The following is a 27,666-nucleotide window of genomic DNA, read 5'->3' as shown; positions in this document are numbered from 1 at the left end:
CTTAAGATTTAACTCAGGTTTTACCTTTGCCACGAGGGAAGATGCCAGCGGTACTTAAGATTTGCTGACGCAGATAGAGACCTTGAACGAGCGAAAATGGAGTTAGTGAACTTTCTGGGCTATAAAATTGATATAATGCTCAATGTACTTTTCCGGCCAAGAATCCTTCTTTCATCCCCTAGTTATTACTAGGTTTATCACCGAGGAGCGCCCAACCAAACATGATTAATCTCTCCACCATCTGCTGCATACTAAGCCTTGAGTAAGTGCTTTGAAATTCTTTGTGTTTTCAAACTTTTGTTCTGCAATCTATGCTCGTAAAATATGTATTTCATGGACCTCGTAAAGATAAAAAGCTTTTTACATCCTTGCACATGGCTTTTAAACTTTATCTGATTGTCAAACAGTTACTTTCAAGATGAAGAAAGTTAGTAAGGATGCAGCAAGTAAATATGCAACACAACACACAGATCCCACAAGATCTCGATACGAATTGGCCATTCGTGTGAAATTGAATTCTAATGCCTATTGGCACAAACACAGAAAGGCGGAAGACTCAAGACGTTCTGTAACCCTTCCTGGTACCGCTCATTGCCTTCTTCTTGGAAACATAAACTCCTGCATCTTTGAGTCTCGAAAACAAAACGTGATGGTACTTTTGATTGCATGTTGATGATGATGGGACTTGCCTGTATTATCAAGAAAACTTTTACGTTGCATGCGAAGTATGGCTTAAGATTTAACTCAGGTTCCACCTTTGTCACGAGGAAAGACACCAGCGGTAGTTAAGATTTGCTGACGCAGATAGAGACCTTGAACGAGCGAAAATGGAGTTAGTGAACTTTCAGGCCCATAAAATTGATATAATGCGCAATGTGCTTTTCCGGCGAAGAATCCTTCTTTCATCCTCTAGGTCTTTGTAGTTTTTTTTTTTACTGTGGAGCGCCAAACCAAACATGATTCATCTCCCCACCACCTACTGTACACTAAGCCTCTAGTTAGTGCTTTCAAATGCTTTGTGTTTTCAAACATTTGTTCTGCAATGTATGCTCGTAATAAAGATAAGCGTTTTTTTGATCATTTCACTGAAGATTATCACAGGTTCTTTTTCTTCCTTATTCGATCATTGGCAAAAATAGATAGAAATCCGCTTTTTCTTTAATGGACCATGTATTAACTGTATTCGGCACGTCAGTTGCAGGACATTAAGAGAGAGCTTCACTAATTCTACTTCATCGGTCGGTAAGGTTGCGAGCGGTCGTCATGTTTTACAAGTTTTTTTTCCTATAGTTAGTGTACTGTATACGTCTCATTTTATCTTAACACTTCATGTTATCAACGGAGAGTCGTCACGAGAAATTTCCCGGTCAAATTTATTAGCCTGAAGACGCTGAACGTCTGTAGCCATCAGCTGATTTGACTTCATAATTCCAGTTATGATCAACAACAAATTGTCTCTTTTGCAGTAAGCTGATACATGCGTCAAGGAGTCACTTAAAAATTAGCATCTTAATTATGATGTCGCATGTATGTAGAGAGCACCCTGCTTTCCTCAGGGAATGATATACATTTAACTCAAAAGATTAATCTTTCAATTTCCGTGTACCGTACGCCCATGTGGAGTTCCTAATACTGAGTTAGGAGTCCCGCTGTCTGGGGATAGTAAGATCAATAAGTGCGTTATTAGACTTGTGTTAAGGGGGCGTCAGTGATTTCAAAACTGCCTCATTTTTTCCCTTCCTGTCATAGCCGCGGTAGACCTATGCGTTAAGCGTGTTAAGTGACGATTCCAGAGCAGTGACCGGGTATAGCCTTTATCAACATTTATCCGAGGGGTTACATATTGTCCAGCACTTTGAAAATCACTGCGTTTGAGACATTTCTAGTGCAGCACCCCCATCCCCCTGGTTTGCATAGTTTAGATGAAGGAGCGTATTCTATCGGAGGAGGCTGCATTGGAGATCTTTGACGCATTTTTTTCAGGGCGGTGGGTATGTGCGACCAAGTAGAAAATGGTAATAGAGGTTAATACCCTTTTTCACTGAGGCGGCAACCGTTCAGCGACCATTGTACGATAAAAAAATCATTAGAGTTCAAACGAATTTCATTGATTAATATGTGTATTTTGTAAGCTGTATGTGTTCTGCCGTCTTTCACATCTTGTTGAGGCAGTTGAATATACCTACCACGTATGTGATGACCGATAGTAACACGTACATATCGTCCTGCGACGGCGGCAGCTTTTGCAAAATGAATGATATCACACTACTCTCCGAAGATCGACATGGAAAGTTAGCTGCTTGGTTAGTCATGTTGCAAATCGGTTGGGGTTCTCTTGTCATTCTGGCCCACCGGGACAATTGTCGGCAGTAACACGCACAATATATGACCGAATCGATCGCTGGAAGACCTCCAGGAACACTTTGCAAACTCATAAGTCTATGGGGGTGGATAATGGTGCCTTTGTCTTGACTCTAACAGCTCTTATGGGTCGCGAAAATGCATTGGGTAAAACATTAACGTGTTGGGAGACATCGTCTGACCAATTGCTACCTGGCCCGGGGCTTAGAAAGTACCCAAGAGATGTTGCTCAGGTCTAGACGGAATCACGATGACCACATTTTAGCATGTTTTGAACATTTTCTTCACCAGGAAATTTTAACAGGTCTAGAATGATCAATTGTTGATACTGTGATTGTAATGGTAAGGGACCAAGTCCTGTTAAAAGCGCTTTGTTTCTAGAAACGACAGGAATTTCTGAAAGTTCACTGATAAACTGCCAGTATGTTACATGTGTCCTGATGTTATGATTGGGTTGAGACCACCAAGCAAAATTGGTTTGGATGACCTAAGACTTTCTAATGAAGGAAGACAAACTTACAAAGTACACTTCTTTATCAATGGAATTCGTTTGAACTACAATAGATAGTTTTGGCATCTAAATTGTCTCTCCATAGTCGCTGCCTCAGTTGAGGGGGGGGGGGTTAGCCGATTCGACATTGGACTTCTAAAGAGCTTTGGTTACATTGACGTAGAGGCATCCAAACTAACATCTACCACGATGGAGCGCGGCTCGATTGCTCCGCTTGGTTCCAGTAATCGTACATGCACAAGAGACCATGGCGGTGGGTCTTTGTAATGGTACAAAAACAACCAAAGCGGCATCTGTTAAATGAGTCCATCCACCAGTGCGGGGAAGGCTATCTGTTACAACCTCCGGTGTAGGTCGTGTGGAGCTACCTGGTCAGCAAAAGCATTGAAATAAACTAGCATAATAAAGTATATGTGCATCCCGCAGGGCCCCGGTAGCCAGGTACGACGGTCCTTCTATCACTGGAAAGTATAGCGAAGAGATGCTTGTCTCTCACTCCAAGCGGACTCAGTAAGAGTAAGATTGATATGACTGCCAATGGCACAGATTGCTAAGCAGCTTATGAGCTATACATCGCTCCACTAGTATCTCTATTGGATTTATGTCTCTAGGCGCATAGGATTTAATAAAGTTCAAGGTAACTCAAAGTATATCAAAGCCATCCCGTAGAGTATACTCCTGGATCCTCCACATATCTTCGTATCATAGGAAACATTACAGAGACACTGAACTGCAATAGATCTTCATGAAACTAGATGCTATCAGCAGCACAAAGTTAGTTTCATATATTACCTATCAGTCAGCCGATACGGCGCTAGCTGTCGTTGGGAGTAACATTTTCGCAGGCAGGTGGTAACGCTTGCCCTCCGCATATCTATGCTAACTAAGCCGAGTTAAAGATCTTCTTGTCAATGCCAGCTAGTGCAGGTAACTTTTTGTAAACACCGACAGTCTTACCTGACATGTGTCACCATTGCTAAATCCCACTCTTAGCGCCCGGGGTTTTTTAGCAGCACAGCGTAATACACAAAATTTTAAGATATAGTTCAAGAGATTTCTTCTGCAGTCTTTTTTGCTTTCTACAAACGTTTGGTCTTAGAGCACAGTGTTTGTTAAAGATAGGACGCCCGATCTGTTTAAAAAAAATACAATTAAACAACTGTATGATACGGCTAGCTTTACATCATCGTCAGGTACGTATAATTATAAGTATGTTACCGTTGGTCTTGCTAACATTTCTTTTCTTACAAGGTGTGTTATAAAACCTACACAAATTAAAGTTTGTTATACACTTAAAGAGCTCTAGTCACAGGTAACTTTTTGCCAATCTAGGAAGCAGCAGCATATTTCTTAGAGTGGGTTTTTTCTCGGTGCCTCTACAAAGTTCTGGTCAAAAGCACTTTCCTCTCGGTTCTACTGCCAGCCTTGTCGTGTTTCTTTAATGTTTATGGTGAATAATTGCCACTCAAAGGACAGCTTTCTCTTTTCTAGATGACGTGCACTCCTGTTCTACTACTACTTTGTTGTACTTTCTTAAATTATCAATGGTGAATAATGGCCACCTTTCTTGCCAAGAGCAGCTTTCTCCTTTCTAGTGACGCACACTACAGTTCTACTAGTAACCTTGATGTATTTCTTTGATGTCAATCGTGATCTATTGCTACTTTGTTTCTCCACAGCAGTTTTTCTTTTCTAGTGACGTGCACTACAGTTCCACTAGCAACAGTGATATATTTCTCTAATGCCAACAGCGATCTTCTGGGACTTTTCTGGCTCATTCCCATATGTCAACGGTTCCTTAAGTTAGTTGAAACAGGCGTCAGTTCGAAAAGTTCAGTAGTGATCTTTATCTTTAGGCGCCCATACTCTAGCGATAATTATGATTATGGTGATGATAAGTAAGGAGGATGCAATAGTATGCATTATAACAAACTTTTCCATGTGCATCGTATAATCAAAGTCTTGCCGTAAAAACCTAACCATCCACACATATATATATATACGGATTACATGACTAACTGTTGCGACCTTAAACATACGATACATTCTTGTAGCCAGATTCTATAATTAAGCATAGAATGAGCTTTGTATATCTTATATTTGTTTATTTTTTTCGTTGACCAGTAAACCTTTCTTCACCTAGATCTTCATTATGCAGATATTTTCTACGACAGCAGATGCAGAAACCATGGCCAGTGGATGATGATGATAATACATTTGGGAAACTTCGCCGGCAACTTGTTTTCGAAGATATAAAGAGTGTTTTATCTCGTTGCACGCCGTTCGTCTGAGTATGCCTAGCGCCTTAAAGCTTTTGTTGTCAATTTGGCTCGGCAGGGTCCTGTTTTCCGGTGGCTTACACCAGCGGTCTGCCTTAATATGTAATTACTAACACCGTTGATGTGTGTCAGCCTTAATCAATTGCACCTTTGGTTCTTAAGCTTGTCAATTTGTGTTTCGGTTGAAATAGTTCAAGATGTCCAAAAAGGTCTATAGTCGTGCATTGATCAAGATAACATTGATAAAGACATGTTTACGGAAGTATTAGGCCATTTGGTCCTGAAGCTTGTCAATTTGTGCCTTAGTTAATGTAATAACTACCACCATTGATGTGCGTCAATCTTGATCGACGGCACCTTTGGTCCCCTTAAGTTTGTCAATTTGTGCTTCGGTAAAAAAGGTCAAGATGTCAGAAACGTTGATAAAGTTACTAGAACTTGAATAATGTAACCTGTATCTGTTACATTTTATCTGACCCTTACCTATTCCTTCTTGATCTGAATGAAAAGCGGCCTGCATGCCGAATTGAGCTTCTCATGAATGAAGAAAGGTTGAAAAAAAATGTCTACAGTCATAGTCGTGCACTGATGAAGATTACCCCCCAACCCCCCCCCCCCCCCGACCCACACACTTTTTACACAGCGCAGGTCAAGATGTTACAAAAGCTGTATGCACTGATAAGATTAGCACCCGCCCCTTACGCAACGCAGGTTTTAGGATCTTCAATGGTCCTCTTGGTCCTTAAGCTTGTCAATTTTTGCTTTCAAATTGGGTCAAATTGGTCAAGATGCCAGAGGAGGTATACAGTCGTGCATTGGTAAATATAACATTCCCCTCTCACGCGGGTTGTAGGACCTTCAATGGCTCTTTTGGTTCTTAAGCTTGTCTATTTTTGCTTTCAGATTGGGTAAAATTGGTGAAGATGCCAGAGGAGGTATACAGTCGTGCATTGGTAAATATAACATTCCCCTCTCACGCGGGTTGTAGGACCTTCAATGGCTCTTTTGGTTCTTAATCTTGTCAATTTCTACTCTGGTCAAAATAGGTCAAAATGCCAAAGTGTATAAAAAGGACAGAGTGCACTAATGGAGACGATATCACTCCCCCCCCCCACAGGTTTAGGAGTTTCCATTATGATAATGGACAGAAGCAGCATGGCGTGCGCTCAAGGAGGAAAGGGCCATGAATAGATAATCTAGGAACGATCTGCGTCCTCTATATCCTTTAGGCCATGTTGATTTGATTATATGCATGACATTCGCGCGCGCGTCAATTTTTGTCCGTTACCAAAAATAAAATGAAACATTTTTATTACTATACTGTAAATCGCATAAGCACCTACAAAATAAATATATGCCGTAAATCTTAAAAAAATATTTGAAACGATACCAACGTCGTAGAATGCCAAAATCAGTTCCAAGTGAAGTGAAAATGAATTTATTATTCGCTATACCATACTCTGAGTGTTAGTCATTTGTTGGACCTTTCTGACCACGTAGATTTTCTAATTAGGGTCTTCTCTTCTTGACAATTTTTTTTTATTCGCACGCTCGCATCAGTTTTGGGGTTCCCAGAGGATGTCATCCATACAATCAAATCAACGTGGCCTTTTGTGGGCACAGAAATTTCATCTAATTCGTAACGCAACTTTATCCTAATACGTTTTCGACCGAACAGCGTCAAATGGAATATAGATCACCAATGGACTAACAACCATCTCATCCCAAAAGAGCGTGGGCGCCATAAAGTGTCCCATTGTATTGAAAATGGGTTGCAGAAAGTTTATGGCGCCCCCGTCTTTAGTTAATGATGGTTGTAAGGCCCCGAGTGATGTATATGGAAATGGCGTTGGCACTCATAGCAATCCTTAGTATGGATTCTACCATCAATAACGATGAACTTTCAAGGTTACACGGTCTTGTACAAAAATTGTGCACCAATATCTGCCTGAAATAGTACCTTAGACATAACCTTTACAACTTTCTACATCGTATCTTCAATCAGTTCACGACCATGCGTTGACGCGCACGGGTTTTTATCTTAAGAGTGTCTGAGAGCAAGGGTGGATGAGCTATAAAATCTGAATGGAAAGTCAGCGACGAAGCATCAATTGCGAGAGTGTCGACGTCATTCTTTCGAGTGAAACTCGGTGACGTGGAGGCAACCTCATGGGCTAGCTTTAAACAATGCATGCAGTAAGATATGCGAAGGTTAGATGTGGCAGGTCATTCGGTGCAAAAATAACCAGCTGCTGCCACGCCGCGTGCCCACTAATCTCTTGTGTTACGCCGAAGGACGGTTATACAGGCTAAATAGATTTTTAAACACTGTAGATTCGGGAACAAGATAGATCACCTGACTTACGCGTATTCGTACGGGGATCGCGGGGGAGGGGGGGAATGTGGGTATATTAGAATATATCACCCCGTCTTGATGCTTTTACTGGTTCTGATATTCCATCTGAATCTTAGATAATCCCATGTATATGACTTTTGCTTCCAATTTTTTTCAGATAAATATTTCACTTTTTATTAGGAAATCTATTTAACAATGACAATGACATAAAAGATATCACAATACATTTGAATCATCTATCAAGTTTACGTTTACAGTCTTATTTCACAAGCAAAACATCAAGTTACACATTGTCTACAACTTTTCATATATTGAGGGCTGCTTCGTATCTTAAGACAGGCTTACCCCCAAAGAATGTTTCAGCACAGCTTCTACTTCTGCTTAGAATCTCTAAGATGACATTGGTGATAATTTTTTTGTTAAAAATCGCTCTTCTCTATCGGAAATCTTCAAACTGACAAACAATAGAATCTTCAAAATGACATTGGTCATAGACATTTTGATTAAATCATTATTTGCTATCATAAATGTTTTAAAATGTCAAACCATAGAATCTTCAACATGACATTGGTCATAGACATTTTTGTTAAAAATTCTTCTTCTCTATCAAAAATCTTCAAACGGTCAAACAATAAAATATTCAAAATGACATTGGTCATAGATATTTTGATAAAATCATAATTTGCTTTCAGATCTTTTTAAAATGTCAAACCATAGAATCTTCAACATGACATTGGTCATAGATATTTTGTTTAAAATCCTTCTTCGCTATCAGAGATCTTCAAACTGCCAAACAAAGGAATCTTCAAAATGACATTGGTCATAGATATTTTTTTTAAAATCCTTCTTCGCTATCAGAAATCTTCAAACTGCCAAACCACATACAGCATCATTTGCAGAGTGCCCCCGCACTTCGGTCACCTTCCCTTGTTCGATTGGGTTCGCGATCCCATGTTGTTTCAAAGTTCGCTCGCCTAATTGGTAGAGCTCATCAAAGGATCCCGCATCCTGTGCGCAGCTGTCATTACAACAAACGTGATGAAAATGTAGCGAAGAAGAAAGACGATGGATACCTTTCAAGTGAAGCTACTGAGATGAAAAAATGCTTCTTAACCTTTTTTCAGTCACGATTGGTGAGCAATAAGCCACAGTATCTAGCTTGAAATGCCAAGTGATTAAAAGAAAACGTACGTTTTGTCTCTTGAATGAAAGAATTGGAAAGACAAGTGGCTCATGCAGCCGTCTCATTGCATATTACCAGATGACTGAAGCTTATATGTAATACTGTATAATCAGCCTTTAGCACAGGGTTTAAAACGGTTATAGTCGTATCAGCGTACAACACATCCCATTGCATTGACATGCAGTGAAATGGGCTGAAATAAGAGTGTAATTGAGCAATTTTCTTCATAGTCGAGCCACTATGTAAGATAAAACATACCATACAGGTAGTGGTGGGGTCTACTCTTAGTGGCTGTCTTACTGATAGTTAGTGATTAATGATATGGCATTGAATAAGGTGGCCTGTCCATCACAATCTACGACACCCGCTAGCTATATGTCCATTATTATCAAGGTTGAGCTTGTGCAGAGAGTACACTGTAATGTGTAAGTATAGTTATTGACAGATTAGTCTCGTGCAGCCATCAACGCACTTTCCCTTTTTAAAAGTTTCCTTTAAAGCAGCAAATGTATAATAGTTGAGGTTGCAATCTATGGTATATTAACAAAGATAACATTCCATAAAACAGTCCCAGTAATGTGCGTATAGATATTATTTGTCTTGTTTAATGCTACTATTTCAATTTCTTAATGTTTAGTGCTATTCGCATTGTAGCATGTTTTCCTCCATTTGTGCCGTATTTTCAAAGATGATATCGTAAACAAAACGGGTGTTTCTGTAGAAGAAACTTTCTGACTATAGGTCATATGATTGCGGAGCTAGCTGTTACGAACAATCGTAATACTACATATTGAAGAATACTGATACTGCATTCATGGCTTGTTTAGCAAAAGTGTATCATTATGACGGTATCAATAACGTTTTATGACAGTTTTAATATCCCCTTTGCTTTCAAAGCATATGGTTTTATATCAGTTTCGTTTTAAGGTAGTATGATCATAGCGTCTAAATACTATCATCTCGTATGCGAGTATGCTCAATTATTATAGAATGATGTGTATGATTATCGTATATCCATGGGGTTACCAGAGAGGCTTTCCACTATAGATACACATGAATAACTAATAACTTACACTTATTTGATGGTTATGTATGGGGAAGGATATAGAGCATATAATGCGCTGCGGATTTTAGACGGTTTGGGATCTTACACGTTAACACCAGCACAATCCTAGTATACGGGGTGATGAGAATGGGATTAGATAGGGGATGGTTTCAAAAGGCAGACCCATGCAGAGCTTTGAAACGGTCTGTCTAACATTTAGCCATGTGTCTATTCTGCATGCGTCAAAAAAATGATTCATATGACCGTGGTATTTGTGTAGCATTCATTGCAAAGACTAAATAAATACAGCAAACTCGTTTCACGGGATATGTTCGTGATAAGTCATAACAAAGTAAGATTTAAGATGAACTGAACCGAAATGAAAACAAAAACAAATGAAAACTATAAAATGAAGACAATGCCACAAAACAAAATATAAGTGAAATAAAATAAACGAAAATGATTTTGGGGGGAGATTTGGGCTACTTAACTGGAGTTTTCCTTCTAGAAAATGCTACTTGAGTGGCCTAGGGTTCTCCTTGCTCAGTCCCGTGTCCTCAAAACGCGTGTATAAACCTAGCCTATTAAGAAGTTTCAACAGAAAGAGAATGCACGCTTTTGAGTATTACGCTAGATGTACCGAATTATTCTTTTCATTGGTGCTCCCTTAATGCGATCACTGTTGCATTACGGTACCTTTAGTATCAGTAATTCGTGTTCTTAGCCAAACAAAGCGGTGTTATGCACAGTCAGTAATTCGATAGAAATCTGTTCAACTCCCAAGTGGTGAAATCCCGGAGAAGATTCTTTTTGGTACAATCATTGTCAAGGATGTGTACTTGATTTGCATCTACTACAGGTAAGGCGGAATGCTACTGTTGCTGTGAGCTTAATTGTATGCTTCAAATTGATTTGGATTAATTAACTAGGGACCTAAGCTTGCACTACTTTTTCCCGAGCAGAACAGCTATCTACCCACACAAAATCTTGACCATAACATGTCTAGAGCACGAGATACCAAAACTGGAGATACTGCTGCAGTAACGAGGAAAGCCGCCAGGGGGGCCAAAATCTAACAATTGTCCATTCTTGTCACCACCTATCAATACAAAAAAATTAAAAGCAATCCATCCAGTCATTCTTGAATTATCATGTTGACCAACTGACTGACGCGCACACATAGACAAACGTCACCTAAAATAAAGCCTTCTTGAGGAAGGTACTAAAAAGCTTGCCAAACGTTTATCTTCTAGAATATGCTTTTTTGGTTTCACTTCATTTTTTGAAGCAGTGGAAGACAAAAAGCACCCATTTTTATGTAATGCGTGATGGCGTTAAGTTTTGACAAAGGCACACGGTGCATTTTCTATGCAAGCTTGTAGACTAATTGGGGAACCCAAGATACATAAACAGCCTTAAAAAAGAAAGAAAGAAAACAAATAAACAGTGTATTACATAAACATTAGGCCGACAAAGGAAATTTTTCAAAAGACATCCAGACCAAATCGTCTCACACGCCTATCATTTTATAAATTCCTTTTTCAGTTATTTGACGTTAGCAACTAACGTTTGCAATGATTGATTCCAAAATGAAACTACTCTCTTAAGGGGGATTGTACTAATGATGACCGATGTACCCTTAATGGCCATTACATTAACTGCCATTTAGATAAATCCACAGGGCACGCTCTATCTACTTAACGACTTAAGCCCTGGGAGGAAGCACACGAGGATATACTCGATGGCATATTCCAATCTTAGAGATTTGCCCCTACTTAAATCTAAACTGATAACAAATCTCTATAATGACACTGAACGCAGTAAAAATCGTGAAAGCTTAGGTTAAGCCTTTTTATTATTATTCATAACGGCATTTGAATGTGAAAAAAAGCCCCACCAAAGTCGATTGCACATCTCAATAGTGCACGTATACCTCTTTTTCATATTTGCTAACAGATGTAGAATATAATGCTCAGATTAGAGCCAACTACAAGATACTTAACAATTCTTTATCTTGAAAAACATTTTAATGCATCAACCGTACAAACAAGTGTATAACTCTAAGATGACCTTCGTGAATGGTGTGGATTTTAAAACAGTTATCGTGGCCAAATTTATTTCGCTTTGCTATGAGACCTGGCAACATCGCTATGTTGTGAACATCTGATCATTCATCAAACCGTCATTTGATGTGTTTACTGACTCTAGCTAACCGTTAACGCGTTGACAGCACTCCACAGTGCCTGTATTGTATCGGTCATACTTATTACTTTTATTGGTCGTAATAAAAGTGATATACTATCGTGGCTGATGCTATGGTCATCATTGGAAAAATGGTCCCGACCGGCTAGTCTACGGGCTTTTTTCTACCCCTTTGGGCAAGGTTTGCTATATGCACATATCAGCCAAACCAGTAAACAAATGAAAAAAACTTTTTGGGCGTGACCCGGTGGGACACCCTTCTTTACGAGCTGGGCTATTTACGAGCCGGGTCCCCGGATTTTTTTAAAACTCGCAGTTAAAATCAACGCGGGACCTGGTGACAAAACGACGCCGCGTAACCTAATCGCAAAAACACCAAGACCCCCCCTTCCCCCCGCTGCCGGTTTCCGGCAGTCAACCGGGAAAACAAGGGGCTTCAGGAGCCGGCCGGGGCTACAACCTCCACATAAAAGGGCACCGGTGAAAACGTGACCACAGCATTAGCGGTTGAGTAGTCGGTGGGGTTTGGGCTTCTTCACTGCAATCACCTCGAAGGAAGGGGATGAACATCAAAGCTACTGAGGGAAAAAGGAGCCCAGATATGAAACTCAATAATCCAAAAGAAAAGACCCGTATAGCGATTGGAATCCACTCAATATTTCAGGATCTGTATCGAAGGTCACCTTGAAAGTCAATTCCTACCGTCTCCATGATCCAGAAAGAGAGTACTTAGGTCATACTGATTCGATTACATGGATGACATCCCCTGGGCACCCCAAAACTGATGCGAGTGTGCGAAAAAAACCGCCGATTCCCACACCAAAAATGTTGAATTCATTATGAACCAAGTGAGAATGGTTGAACAAATGACTGAACACACAGAACATAAGATGTGCAAAGGCTTTGTTTAAGACAAAATCAGTAATTTGTGCGCCCGGAAAAGAGGCATTTTATCATTAGTGTCATTTTCTGATATTTGTTTTGCATTTTACAAATCTGTTCATTTTGAAGCTTCTTTGAACGATGTACAGTATTGCGATTACAAACTTGGTTATTTTAGAAACGGACGAAAATTGATACTTGCGCGTATGATATCCATATAATCTAGTCAGCGTGGCCTTACTTGAAAAAAAATGATCATGTTAAGATACTCTTGGCAGGAAAAGGCGCCTGGCTTCTTTCCTCTTACCGAAATTTCATGAAAACCCTTGAAGCCTAAATGGTTTCTGATTAGATTAAGAAAACCACTTTGAGTCCCTTGCTGACACCTGTGGCTGCCAGTGTCATAAGGCTTACCTTTAAAAGGCTTAACTTAGCGTAACGTTTCAATTCGACTAGTATATAGACTATTCAGTATTCAGATGCCGTATGCAATTAGCCCCCACTTCATGGAGACAGTGGACGCTAGGGAAGGCTGAGCAAAATATTAGATTCGAATTCGACTATGCTTCCATACATTGGACATGTTCGATGATGTAAAAGTATGATGTGGAAGGCAAGAAAGTACACAAAATTCATTCGCATACGTAGCTCTTGGACAATGACTGCGCTGAGACGGAATGCGACCGGTTTCGACTTATACCTTTTCTGTGCCTCCCTAGTTCAGGGCGCTCTAATTCGAGTTTAGGATATTGACCAATCAGCGTAAAGGGTCTCATTTTGCCGTGGTAATAGGCTAGGTCGCCCTGACCTGAAGGTCTAGTTCACTATGCACTGACTAGTTTAGGTTGCTCTCCAAGTACAAGAAAGTACACAAAACTTACACAGATTTCTCTTCTCACGTTTCATTTGTGTGCTATCATTTTTAATTATTCACACTAATATTACATAAATGACATTGCATTTACAGACCCCCTCTCTTAAATAATCGGTACTCTACTTGTGGTTACCCTCATCTCCAAGCAGATGTAAGAAGGCAAAAGTCGTAACGATTTTCTACCTCCCTATATTTGCTTCTTGTTACGACGTTGAGGTCTAACATCCGCTTGGAGAGTAATCCTACTGCTAAGTAACAAAGCTTGTTGTATGTGACGTTGACGTTGGTAGCGCTGGAAACAAATTCTTATAAAACCCTTCAGCCAATACAACCCTAAGACGTAAAGGTCAGGGTTGTATTCTATTCCTAATGCAACCACTGCGGGTGTACGGCACTGGTTAGTTTAAGGTCTTCGTCTGTAATTGTCAATAAAAGGATATCCCCTGTGCACGCGCCACGTCGCCACTTTTAAAGACATGATCACGATTCGTGAAAAGGGAATTTCCGACAGTGCGTCACACATACCCCAAGGGTGTCTCCAAAAATCACAGGGGAGCCAAACTTTTCATTTTGTAAAGTTAAACGACCGCCAGTCGTTGCCGAAATGTTTGTTGAATATACCGTTTCCGTAAAATCATAGTGGCGAACTAATGAGCCCACTTAGATTATAACTAAGCCGTAGGGAGGTATATTAGGAAATGTATTTTCCAGGGCGAGCAATTTATGGCGTCCATAACCTCGAGTCTGGCTGTAAATATTCATTAACGACGAAAAAAAACACGAAAACGGAAAAGTTCGCTGTGAAGTTCGAATTCCACAAAACCCGCGAACATTAGACCACCGCAAACTTAAATTTAAGTTTGCGGTGGTTTAATGTTGTAACCTCTTCAACGCGAACTTAAATCCACCCCCAAAATGCTTGTCCTGTCTTTTCTTTGACCGCCTATCATCTTGGTTCAGCCGCAAGCGAACTAAAAACCACCGCGAACATTCCATTTTCTCCCCACCGCGAAATAAAACCACCGCGAACGTAAATGCATTCATCGTACTCAAAGTATTTCACGACACAACGTCAAAAATATACACACCGTAATACATATTAAACAAAAATGGCCTTCAAACCACCGAAATAACAGAGACGAAAAAGGAATGGTGATGACAATGAAGAACGTGCACAAGCTTAATGCACTGGCTTATTAGCTGGCCCGCACCGCAATTTCTAACATGCACCGGCGGGCACATTCACTCATACGCGTTCGAGTCACGAAAGAGGATAAAATACAGGATGCAACTCTTAAGAAAATCTTTTCTACTCCTCACCTTTGATACACCGGGCACCCTGAAACCAGCGATAAGACAAGAGCGATGTCAAAGAAAATCAACTTTCAGGGAAGGTAATCATATTTATGAGTTTGGTTTCCAAAAACAGTTGAAATACAGCTTTCTTGCATACCCTATAGCCGTTCGTAGATCATTTCACCACCTGTATTATGTGATAACTCGGATGAAGTTATGAACTATAACCAAAAAGTTCTGATGCCGAAAACATGTATCATCCCTTCCTTGTTTTTCAAAAGTATCGGTTGAGGGCTCTATTGCGCGTTTCTGGTATCTATGGGGGATTTTTATGTATCGGGGGCGAGGGGCGATTATATAAAGCTTTTGAAAGCATCGAAAGTTTTCGTGAAACATCTTTCTATCAATATATCATTATATTGCACGATTGAAGCTTTGTCTCAGTTTATGAACTAGAGTTGTAGTGATTGTATTTCTCTTACATTTTACTTATTTTGAGTAATATTTATTTTTGTTACTTTAATCTCTCTCTGGACATCATAAACGTAGGGGAAAGCATGGTAATATTTATGCAAAGCATAGCATCATGTAGATAATGGCGCGGTCACATTGCTCGTAAGCCGTCGTACGGTTTTGATGTCGTATAATTTTTAATGACACAACCAACCACATACAAGGGTATAAGACAGCTTTTTCTGTAACATGATTTTTTACGACATATGCACAACTATATCGAGAATGCCCTCAGTCTGTGTTCGTACGACAATCGTGCGACGAATAAGACCGGACCCTAACAAAGACGAGAGAAATTTGAACCCCGTACCTTTTTCTTGGTCCGCTCGTGCTGCTGGTCCCATCGCCGGTTGGAGTTGCCGGGAGCCCGCCTACCCCACATCTTCAGCCCGATGCCGATGTAGGCCCCGCACAGCAGAATCAGCGGGATCACGTAGGTCACGCCGAGGAGGGACAGCGTGTACACCAAGTGCCACTTGTTACTCGGCCACTTGATCTCATCGCATCTCTCGTAGATCAGACCGTCCCAGAAGAAGGGATAGGTCCGAGACACGGCCAACTGTACCGAGGCCAGGGCTGTCGACACGATCCAAATCACCACCACCACCATCTTCGCTCGAGAGCGGGTCACCCGGATCTTCAAGGGATGAACTACCGCGTAGTATCTGTCGATCCCTATGGCCAGCAGGATGTAGATGCTGACTGACACGGACAGGACCTGTGTGAACCTGACTACAGGGCACATGGTCTCTCCGAACAGCCAGTCCTGTAGCATGACCTCCGTGAAGGTAAACGGGATGCAGAACAGAGCCATTGTCAAGTCCGCGATGGCTAGATTCACTAGGAAAATGTTCAGCTCGGTCCATTTCTGTGAGCCGAGAGTCAGTACGATAACTACGCACGCGTTCCCTACAAGAGACAGGAACGTTGCAAGTCCGTAGACGAGGATGAGAGCGATTTGAGCGTTCGACGATACTTTCAGAGTCTCGTATTTGAAGAAGTTGCGAAAGACGTCGCCCGAGTTGTTATACAAGTACGTGTAAATGTCTTGAGAGGATGTGTTGTAGTCGTAGTCTGTGTCTAGCGGGGGCAAGTCCCCCAAGGACTCAAAGAGGCTTTCCAGATCAAAGTCGTCCATGCTTAACGTCAAAGGCACCTACCCCCACCACCGCAACATTCTCCAGGCCCTGAAAAATACAGTCAGAAAGTCAGCTTTAACTTGACTGAAACCCCTAGCTGATGGTTTGATCCCAATGGTGTTTTCTGTTATCAAGATAACGCTAAAGAACAACAGTCCGTTTTAAATGTTTGCTTTGCCACCTTTCCGTGTCACCAGCCATGTCGACAGACGAGTGCGAAAGAAAAACATCAGAGTCCCAAAGTCAAAACCTCGTTTCCACACCTATGTGACACCCAATACAACTTGTCATACATTCTTCTGACATTGGAATCAAAGCTATGCACTGTGACGATATTCATGGCTTAACGTTTCGGCTACAAATGTTTACATTCAAAACCTTAGCCGCATACCCTGCCACAATACGTACAATTTCAAACCTTCTTTTATCTAAAAGATCTGCTAGTAGGCATTTGTTGAAACAGGATGGCGCCATAAGCTTATCTAAGTTCAAGATCCATACTGCGCTTTGTTTCTCTTATTTTTTTTTTCATTTCTTACAAGCTTCACCGCTAACAATACGTTTTCCTCTCTGGTACGGCAAATGAATATAGATTTTCTTTCCACCCAAGACACAATCGCAAACAGGACATAAGACAGCTGTTATGAGTATTTTAAAAAGAATGTTAGCTAATATCCCTGAAAACTTATAAGAAACCCTTCTCATGTAAAAGCAGACTGACCTCTAGGATGCCGGGGATTCTTGAAACCACCTCTCGTCGCTTCGACTCACGCCGGAGCACAGTTAATTGAAAGGTCTTCCGTCTTCCCTCACCGCGCCATATGTCTTCTGTTTGCACACGAAGGTCTGTTCACTGTAAAGGGAAAACAAGACGTCCTCTTTAAAAACTTTCACTTCAAATGCTTCTCCTGAGTACAATAGATCTTGATTTCAAATGGTTAGCGTCGCTCAAAGCTAGTTATCCAGACACAAATGACTGGGCACGTTTAAGCTGTAGGATCGGCTTTCTCTCCAACGGTAATGTCAGACTGTTAGCGCGAGCCGTCAGAATTCCTTTCCGGTCCAATATACCTGCTAGCGACTGAAAAGATAACACATTGCCTGCTTTCCTACAACACGGTTATGCACGTAGATGGTTATAGTGATAGATGTTCATGCGTCAATACTTGTAATGGTCTGGCCGGTATAGGACATATTAGACCCATATCTCATAGGCGCAGCGCTTGGTAATAATACAACATTCAATCCACACATATGTTTTACCTAGGATGTTAAATGTGGTTTTACACACTAAATTTACGACGAGATTTGGAGAAAGGGAAAGAAAATAAATTACCTGAGCTGAAAAAATCCCGTGCCTTCCCCCAGGCTGGGACGACAGGATAGTACGTCGTCCTACAACTTGGTGAGAAGCCAATGTGAAGTCTGTGTTGTATACACACACATATATACCATTTGGACCGCCTTCGAAAATCTCGCGAGGTTTTGGAACGAGATATCAAGCGACTACCGACTGGCCATGACGTCACTGAAACCATGCTCTTCGCTCCAGCCAATGGGGAAAGTTTGCGCGCCAAATAAGGAGCACGAACGGCATTTCGTATGCAAGAGACCATACCAAGGAAAGCACCCGATCTCTAGGCAGACGGATGCGTAAATCATTGGCGTCCTGGCGAAGTCTGGTAGACATCAAATAAAACAGGACTGCGCGTGAGGAATGTGATAAGCAAGTGCGAAACGTGTACGGCGTGTACTCCGAGGCAGAGCACTGCTTCGCGTCTCCGTCCGAATCACCGAGACAAGATAAACAGGTCGCAGAAAACATGACTGGCCCTTATCTCCAAGCAGATGTAAGGATCCGGCTAAGTCTTACGTCGCGGTGACATTGGTTGTAGGTCGTTGTGCGATTGTGATGCCGTAAATCTTTTTAAAGCAGGCTTAACAAAATAAAGCTTTAAGTATCACGGCGAGGATCTAAGACAGCTCCCAATGATCTAAGACACCGTATCAGGACAGCCGAATAGTGTAGGATGCATACATAGCTATCCAAAGAATGTCCTCAATTTGCGGTCGCTCCCTATGGCGTGTTGTTCCAACATTAAGTCGTTCTATATAAATGGTGCTTTATTTTACCTCTTTTGACTAGCCTTAACGTTTCACCCGTCTATCCTATCTGTGTGTATATGTATTAGCAAAACGTTATATGATGTATTAGGTCATAACACATCGATACAGACATATATCAAATTCGTTACATGGCTCGGAGCGCCCATAAAAAGCAATCCATTTTCGCGCATAATCCACATGACGTCGCTATATTTCTATTAAGAAATGTTTTATCAAGTACTGCCATGCATTAGTTAATCACAGGGCCTTAAGAGAGTTGTGTCTAATCTAAACCCATTTGGTTCAAATGTATAGACCAAGCTAATGGAGAGACAGAGTGCGTTATATTTGCACAGTGTCAATCATTCTGCCATCCCCTCTCCACTAGAGGCTGCGGCCCGCGCGTGTTCAGCGACCAATCATTTGACAGATAGCTAACCGAATTCCACCGATAAAGGGTGGGTTTGTTTACGATTTCGGTGCTTTGTTGTCGTTTGAAATTGCTTTTACATCTTGCGTGTAATTTTCCAATTATTAAATAAAAGGGCCACACAAATCTAATTTTGGTCGCTGTACGGTCGCTCTGCAATCGCCGTTTAGAGGAAAGGGGGCTTTAATGATAGACATCTATTAGTTAAATGCCTTGATAATGATCTCTTTATAGACACAGAAGGGGACATCGTATGGTATGGTATAGTTAACCTACGCCTACAAAATCTATTTATGTATCTTTTAGAGTGTAGTAAAACCCCAATGTGCGTTGGGAATCATCGCCTCTCTACTGAGCTCTCTTCACAATGGGAGATCGTTAGCGACGGTAGCCTTGTCATCTAATTCAGTCCAATCACTATGGGGTACTGGATGTGATTAAGTATGATTGACGTGTAGGGTCTGTGTAGGTGTACATTGGCTGTACACCCACACACCACAACCGCTATCATTACGTGACAAAGTATCTAGCCCGCGGTGCGTAAAATTGAATCCAAAGACCAAATTAAAAGATTGGAAAATAGGCGAGGACATTATATATAGAATTCTATGCCATGTCCTTGGATCAGGCCACACTCCATCTTTTTTTGGGAACTTCAATACATTTCATTATACGCCAGCTTAAGGGTCGCTTTTTGAATGATTATTCTTGGTACATATATAGCAGTGTGGAAAATTGTATGTATCTATGTACAGCCATGATCGAGCGATGTACAGACCATTCTTTACTAAAACAGGTGATGATAGATATCAAATCTGTTTTGAGAATGGCGGATGGTTGTGTTTCTACCGCCTTGGGTGGCCATGGATTGTATAATTTTGATAAAGTTTGAGTTTTAGTATTCGTCGGGGAGGCACGGTAAAAGGCAAAGCTCCCTCTCTAAGCCTTAGGGGCAGTACGTCGGCTGTAAATCTACTGTGCCTAGGACACGGTATTGGAAGGCGGAGGCCTTCTCTCTCCTTCCACCACGTGCATCACCCCCCCCCCCAGGCGAACCTGGGGTATGATGAGTCCACGTCATATGTTGCCAACAGTACATGAAAGGATAATTTTATACAGTCGTTTGTCAGGGGTACGAGGTATATATACAGTAGTGTTGTTCATTAAGGGCCCAGTCACATCCGTCGTACGGTCGTTGTACGATCGCAAACTGGGGCATTAGTAGGTTTATTTTGCACCGGTCGTACAAAATGAATAAATGAAGAAGAAGAACTTTATTTTGACTGGAACAATGTATGGCAACTTACGCACGTGATAGTTGAACTATTGCTAATAAGCTAGCAAATATAAAGAGCTAATCTAATATATGATTAGCAGGAAAAATCGAATAATGTACATGCTAATTCTCTAGAACAGTTGGAATGAATGAATGCATGATTTTATTGCACAACAATTGTATCGGTGACAATGCATAGCAATGTACAGATACCATAGATTATAATCTAGGTCTATTTTTCAACAATCCTACTTATTAATACATTACCACAATAATTACTAAACGAACTATTGTAAACATCAAATTGCGTAATTCTAGGCCCCTTTTCGAGTTCACATTTGTCACATCTCATTTATGAATATTACATTTTTTTGCATAGCGTTATGAATGTATTGGCCAAGGTGGATAGATATTGAATCTGGACAAGTTAAAAATGCATTGAAAGTATCGGTACTTGTGTGTGGCAGGGTTATATATGACTTAAATGAGATTAATTGCATCAACATTTGTCTTTCGTCATATAGGTAGGACATATCATAAAAAAGTGTCTTCAACACTATCTGGGCATGAAGGACAAAATACAAAAGTCTTTGTTACTGAGTAGAATGTTTGATAATTAGATCCTAGTCGGGGGTAGGTTCGGTCCCTTCCTGCTTCCTGCTATGAAATTATTAAAGATTGTACGACGGACTACGACCAATGTGACCCGGTCGTACGCGTTGATATCAGCTGCATTCTCTCATAGATTTTCAAAAACTAATCATATTACAATGATGACGTAGATAAAACTGAGAGCAATGGTCTGGTGGTCAATGATGTAATGACAGTTTTATAATTTATATCGGAGCTGTACTAGATAGCGTTACTAATTGGCAAATCAGGGTCAAATGTTGTGTCTGACTCTCCTATCAGTTAAATGACGTCACCCACACAAGTACCTCACCGACGAGTCCAGCCGGCTATTAAGTTGGTAATTAGTTTAACAAATTGGTTGAAATCCTACCTACACGTTGCAGGATATATAGGGCGCTGTCCAGCACTGTTTTGTAGCCCATCGGCCACACAGTTGTTTAAAGGGAACCAAAGCAGTTTTAGGGACCAGAAAATAGAAATTCAAAAAATGCTGAAATCTTTATCATATTACTATTTACTAACACTGTCTAGCACATTTGTGTAATAACTTCATACTTTGAGCATTTCAAAACCGTGCAAAAACATGCCATACAATGATCCCCTTAGTTTCGCGAGCCTACAAAAACCCCGACGACGATTTTCAGTGAGTTCTTACATTTCGACGAAGTCATATTTTTGCATCATGGATGTCACTATGCATTGTGATAGTGTCGTTTGAACTTATCATGGAAATATAGTAGTATAGAAATGACTTTCAATATCAGATTTTCGTGGTGTGTGTTCAACTGCCATATTCTCAGAATCGCTTCTTTGAGAAAGCAAAGTGCACAATGTTCTGCTTTTTAGTAGTTGGTGGTCTTTCAAATGAAAATCACTCATCTATTGGTGTTCGAAATGGCGTCTTTCTCAAGAGAACGGTGACAGTGATTCACTATTTTGTGAACTTTGATTGAAAGCCTAATAGTGTCCAATTATACCACTATACATGTGAATTATATCATTTCCTCACCGGTAAGCATACTTTCTGAACGCCCCTCGTATACTATACCGTTTCGTGAATGCCTATTCGGTAGATTAAGTTTGAATAGAATTTTTTCAGTCACCTTAACAAATAAAGGGAGGAACATTTTGTCTTCCATCGCGTATTCCAAAGACGGTTAGCGACTGACTGCACTTAACAGATACAATAAGTGTTTAAAACTATCCAGATTTTATGCCAAGAGAATGCAAATAGCATTTCTCATACCAGGTCGACATACAAAAAAGGTAACATGTTTTGCAACTTATGATAGTCATCAATATTTGTGTTTTCAATCACAAGAAATGTTCTATTTGATAGAAATAGTTTAAGTATAAATATGCTACAGGAAAAGTCAGTTGTACGAATTATGTCAGTGACATATAAAAAAAACAAAACTCTGTTCAGTGTGATATTGTAAACCAAAAGCTTGCATATCATGTTTAATTCATCGGGTATTCTGCAGACGGCAAGTGTCATACCAAGCAATTCATTTGGAGTTTAAACATAACGTACTATGACATACTAGACACAATAAAGTGACCAGAAACCTCAATGGATTTTACAATTGCACAGCAGGCTGCGGTTTAAACCTATAAACGCATTTACCAACTGATGAGGTCACTAGACGGGAACGGCAGCTTGCAAAGAGGTCAGACCAGGCTAATTATTCAATGAGAATCTCGGTAACGATTTGTACGCCAAGGGAAATCGAACGGCTCATAGTGACTTGGTGAGGCGAATGGTTAGAATTTAGTGTCAGTAGTTAAAACTAGAGTAATCATACGTTATATTGGTCTTCATTGTCTATCCGTTCTCTCCGTATCACATGTATATGTACTTGCAACTAGCCTACGGCAGGAATTTGTAATAAACTTTCAATAAAAGAGACACGGATCATAACATACTGATAGGCTCAATGATGTACGGAAAAGACACAATTGCCTGACACTGTCTAACGATAAAAAAAGTTCAAAATTGGTCAAAAATGTGCAAGCAATGAGAAAGGCCAGAAGTTTCCAATACATCCTACTAAAACCAAATATGTAGGGTTTTGGGAAACTGTCTGCAATAATGGCGGAGTCACATTCGTGGTAGGCAAAGGAAAGGGAAGGAAAGTGATCTCGAACCAGTTTAGCTCAAATGAACAGATGAGCTAATCTTCCACTGGTCGTGACAGGAAGACAGACGCTATGTACAGTATTTACAGGTTCATTGTACGGGGAAATTCCCCTAGCTCTTTTCGACAAGCACATTAAACAGCGGACCACGGCTTAACGTCCCGTCCTAATGACTACGACCCTTTCCGGTAGCATGCATGTAGGGTGAGCGACACAGCCGGGATTGAACCCGGGGCTTCTATTTCCAGAGGCAAGATGAGCTACGCACGCTACGCCGTCGTAAGGTCGGGGGGAAACTCCTACGCTGTGTCCCTCACCATGTCTCCTTCCTGGATAGATCTCCGTACCAGGAAGCCACTGTCAAGAGTAATTACCCTCTCGGTGGCACATCAGCCAGAAAGACATCACCCCTTGCTGTTTTCCTTCATTATTTGCATCATGTTTAGTACGTAGTCCCTCACGATATATTTGATATTAGCGTAGTCTTGACAATTTCAAAAGCTAATGTATTCCGCTGTGATGTCATTACCAGGTGCATAAATGTGAAAATTATGTGAATTTTCTGCAAAATTTGACGAAAATGTGAAAAAATGTGATATAATGTTAAACATTTTGAAGTCCAACAGCACTACACTTTTTTCACATAAGTTGACAGATAATTACATAAAAAAACATTCATGTCACATTTCTGAAGAACGATACTGAAATATGAAAAAATGTTATTATTTTGTATCACATTATTTCACATTCACCCTGAAAGGTCTAGAAAAATCACACTTTTTAATGTAAAAACATGTGATCTTAAAGTTGGCTATGCACCCATTATGTGAAGTTATGTGACTGCCAGTTCCTTTTCCGCCGCCTATGGTGAAAATGTGAAATAATGTTATATTAAATCACATTTTATAAAATGTGTCTCTATGTGGAAGTTATGTGAAATGCGGTCGGCTACAAAATGTAAAAATATGTGAAGCTTGCTAGCAAGCCAAGAAATGTGAAATTTATGTGATGTTCAAGAAAATGCAAAATGTGAAAAATGTGATATGTGAATCACATTTATTTCACATTTTTGACATGTGAAATTAATGTGAATTGCCATACACAAGATTTGATGCCATGTGATTCAACACAATATGTAAAAAGTAAGTGTGATAGAATTTTCCGACGTTTATATACGAAGTCTGTACTTAATTTGACTGCACATTCCCGAGACGATAAGGCGCCCCACGTTCACACAATTATGTAGTCTTACTTTCAAGGTATGGTAACTCACCATCATTAAACGGTAACTTTTGCAAACGATACAACGCTTTGCGCTGTGACGTGTCTATTATTCATCATTCAGACAACAATTAACAGGAGGTGTGAAGAACTCCTCCTCTTCCCTCACATGTCGATGTTAATTAACAAGTTTACAACTGAAAGCACCTAATGTCACGCCCCATTCACATCTTGACAGCAACGCCCAGTCCCTCGCCTTCATGTCCCACCCTCAAACCACCGTATGGGGTCAAAACTGACCCCAGGCGTATATCAACATGTGCCATTTTGACATTTCGAGTCGAAAACGAAATTCCTTCTATGAGTTTGTTCGTATATATGTCTTATAACTTCTCACAAGTTTTTACCGAGATTGGCTCATTGTTGATTAAGTTATCCTAGAAAGTTTACGCGTGGTCCAGTGGGGTCAAAACTGACCCCAGCAAAATCTGCACATATATCCCCTATTGCTTGATATTTGTCATCTAGTAACATGTAGGATAAGGGTTATTATGATCATAGTTACAAAATATAATTTTGTAGAAACGTGGAAAAAACAATTTTTTTAATGAACGTGAAGATAAATGACGTTGCGACGTATTATGACGTCATTTATGTGATTTTATTGACGAAAAGCAACAAATTTGGTATTTTCACATAACTCAAAGGTACACGATAAAGCTTAAATAGAAATTATGTATGATAAATCATAATATATCCAAAGACGATATTTGTAGATAGCAACAGGAGCGACGTCAAAATGACGTCATAAAAATTATATTCATATCAGGTTACACTAGCGAAATCCGCCATCTTGGTTCCGCCATCTTGAATTATTTCAAATGCAATTTTTCATCATATAACCTAATAACACAATAAAAATGGACCAAAACGTTTATATTAAGATTGTGTCTGTTTGAATAAACATGGTAATGATGAGATTTGAGGTTGAAATAGCCAGTTATAGCTAATCTGATTATATTGTCCGCCATCTTAGATTTTGACCGATAACGTAATCAAATATGCATAAATTATGAATATTGAATCATTAAAGTGATAGTGAATTACATTGGTTGGTATTGATATAAGAAAATAAGTGCAGTTTAAAAATACAGCCCTAGAATTACATTGTAAAATCCAAAATTAGCGACTTTTTTTCCAAATATGGCTCTCAAAAACCGGTTGCCATAGCAACATGAAAACATTGATTAATTATTTCATTAAATCCAAATTGTTGCCAACGAAATTTCAGCAAAGGTGACCAAGTTTGGTTGTTCCAGCGTAAGACATTAAGATGCTATATGACATCAAGCGTTGGCGCAGGCCTCAAAAGAGTCCGCTTGTCTGAATAGCGTTAGTTGCAAAAGACGATGTTCCCTATTTTTGCATAAATTATGATAATAAGCAGAAATTATTCCCACCTAATGATGTCAAATTGTCCCTTATAGATTACTTAAACTATATATATATATATACAAAACCACAAAAATAGTCACCAAATAAAGCTGTATTTGTAGAAAACCTTGTGGGGTCAGTTTTGACCCCATACGGTAAGATTAGTCGTAAAAAGGCTACGGTGGTACATGGTTTGAGGGTTAAGTGAGTCAAGACTTTCCTGATCTATTTGAAACTCCTCGGCCAAGTTGGTTAAGACAGTCTGTGTAAAAGATTCAATGTCGCCTCCCTGGATACATCTCCGTACTCAGGAAGCCACTGTCAAATGTGATTACCCTCTCGGTGGCACATCAGCCAGAAATACATCACCCCTTGCTGTTTTCCTTCATTATTTGCATCATGTTTAGCACGTAGTCCCTCACAATGTCCTTGATATTAGCGTAGTCTTGACAGTTTCAAAAGCTAATGTATTCCGCTGTGACGTGTGAGCATAGCGGGAAGCACAACCTGACAACTCAGTTACAAACACGGAGGAGTTGGAATGACCAAGGAGGTTAAAATAGGATAGTTTAACCTCCTTGGAATGACAAAGACATGCTCACGGGGGGTTCAGATTCTTCTGAGTTGTGTAACATCTTTTTTTCGCCAGTAGTGAGTTTTGATAGGTTCGTTCACTTCTGAAGAAAGAATTTCTTTATACATTAAATTTTACACCTGATTACAACCCGAAAAAGCGTTTACAAATATCTTCTCTCAAATAATAAAATCCTCTAAATGGAAAGTCAGTTTGTTTGCAATGTCTTTGACACCACGAGGACTACCATAAGATATCAATGACTTGTAAATAACGGTCCTAGTCATGCATATTTCTTGAACTTGGATAACGGAATAAACGAAAGTTCCATAGACTTTATGGGGCTGTAGAGACAGTGGGCTGTTATCCACTGTCTAAGGGACGGTATCAGAAGGTGGCGTCCATCCCTTTCCCTCTACCGCCTTTACCTCTCCAGCCGAAGTCTGGTACCCATGTTTACACCTAGATGGACAGAGAAAAGTCGTGTAAAGTTCTCCAGGACACAGCATGCATCCAGCCATGAATGCCAGCAATCGAACTCGTGACCTTTCGATCTCGCGTTCGCTGGCATAGCCATTCGACGCCACGATAGATATACATGAAGTAAGTGTTTTGGAAATGTGGGTAGGTCAATTAGGTTCTACAAGGCAGAAGAATTGCATGGCAACGTTGCAGTAGCATTAAAATGTTGAGTAAAGCCCCCCCCCCCTCTCACTGGACCCGCGGCACGCTGGCGGCTTCGCTGCGACCGATCGAATTGACAAAGCACTCAACGAATTTTATCGACAACTAGAGTTCCACGACCTCATACCTTCGCCAAATGATTTTAACCTTTATGACTGATGTATTAGGAGTGTTTCTCATCAATTATAAATCATACCAGTTGATTGTCTTAAAATATAACATGTCCAAAGTATGAGCTTAATAAATTATGAGCTAAACAAAGAAGGTTATGCTAATATTTTTCATTAATTATGCAAATGAGTCCCTTATTAGCATAATTTGATTCAACGATGTTTACATCCACATAACGTCCCGATGCCAAAGAAAAGTATTGAATGTATGAAATTGCCATCATTTGCTAGTGTGGAATTAGAGAAGTTACTCATTAAGTATGCAAATTAGCCCACAGTAGCATATTTTCTATCTATAAACATTTCTCTCTTCCTCAGTTACAATTTGAATAGTCATATCATGGAACAAAGCGGATTT

General features: G+C 40.2%; 1 protein-coding gene across 2 annotated transcripts in view; it reads right to left on the bottom strand.

Moving 5' to 3' along the window:
• Positions 1–18,124, bottom strand: part of LOC136448233 (QRFP-like peptide receptor) — a 29,946-nt gene extending 11,822 nt beyond the window's left edge. Inside the window, exons 1-3 of one of the 2 annotated variants that reach the window (XM_066447521.1) lie at positions 17,978–18,124; positions 17,363–17,494; positions 15,813–16,689 (exon numbers count right to left, since the gene is read on the bottom strand). In XM_066447521.1, the coding sequence (XP_066303618.1) occupies positions 15,813–16,640 (828 nt within the window). In that variant the 5' untranslated portion in view covers positions 16,641–16,689; positions 17,363–17,494; positions 17,978–18,124. The remainder of the gene's footprint in view (positions 1–15,812; positions 16,690–17,362; positions 17,495–17,977) is intronic. The other variant, XM_066447520.1, reaches the window with a different exon arrangement.
• Between the last annotated feature and the right edge of the window lie 9,542 nt (positions 18,125–27,666).

This window comes from Branchiostoma lanceolatum, chromosome 14 (assembly GCF_035083965.1).
Source record: "Branchiostoma lanceolatum isolate klBraLanc5 chromosome 14, klBraLanc5.hap2, whole genome shotgun sequence".
Taxonomy (NCBI): Eukaryota; Metazoa; Chordata; class Leptocardii; order Amphioxiformes; family Branchiostomatidae; genus Branchiostoma; species Branchiostoma lanceolatum.
Note: the sequence above shows the minus strand (reverse complement) of the source record. Positions and strands in the feature narration are given on the sequence as shown.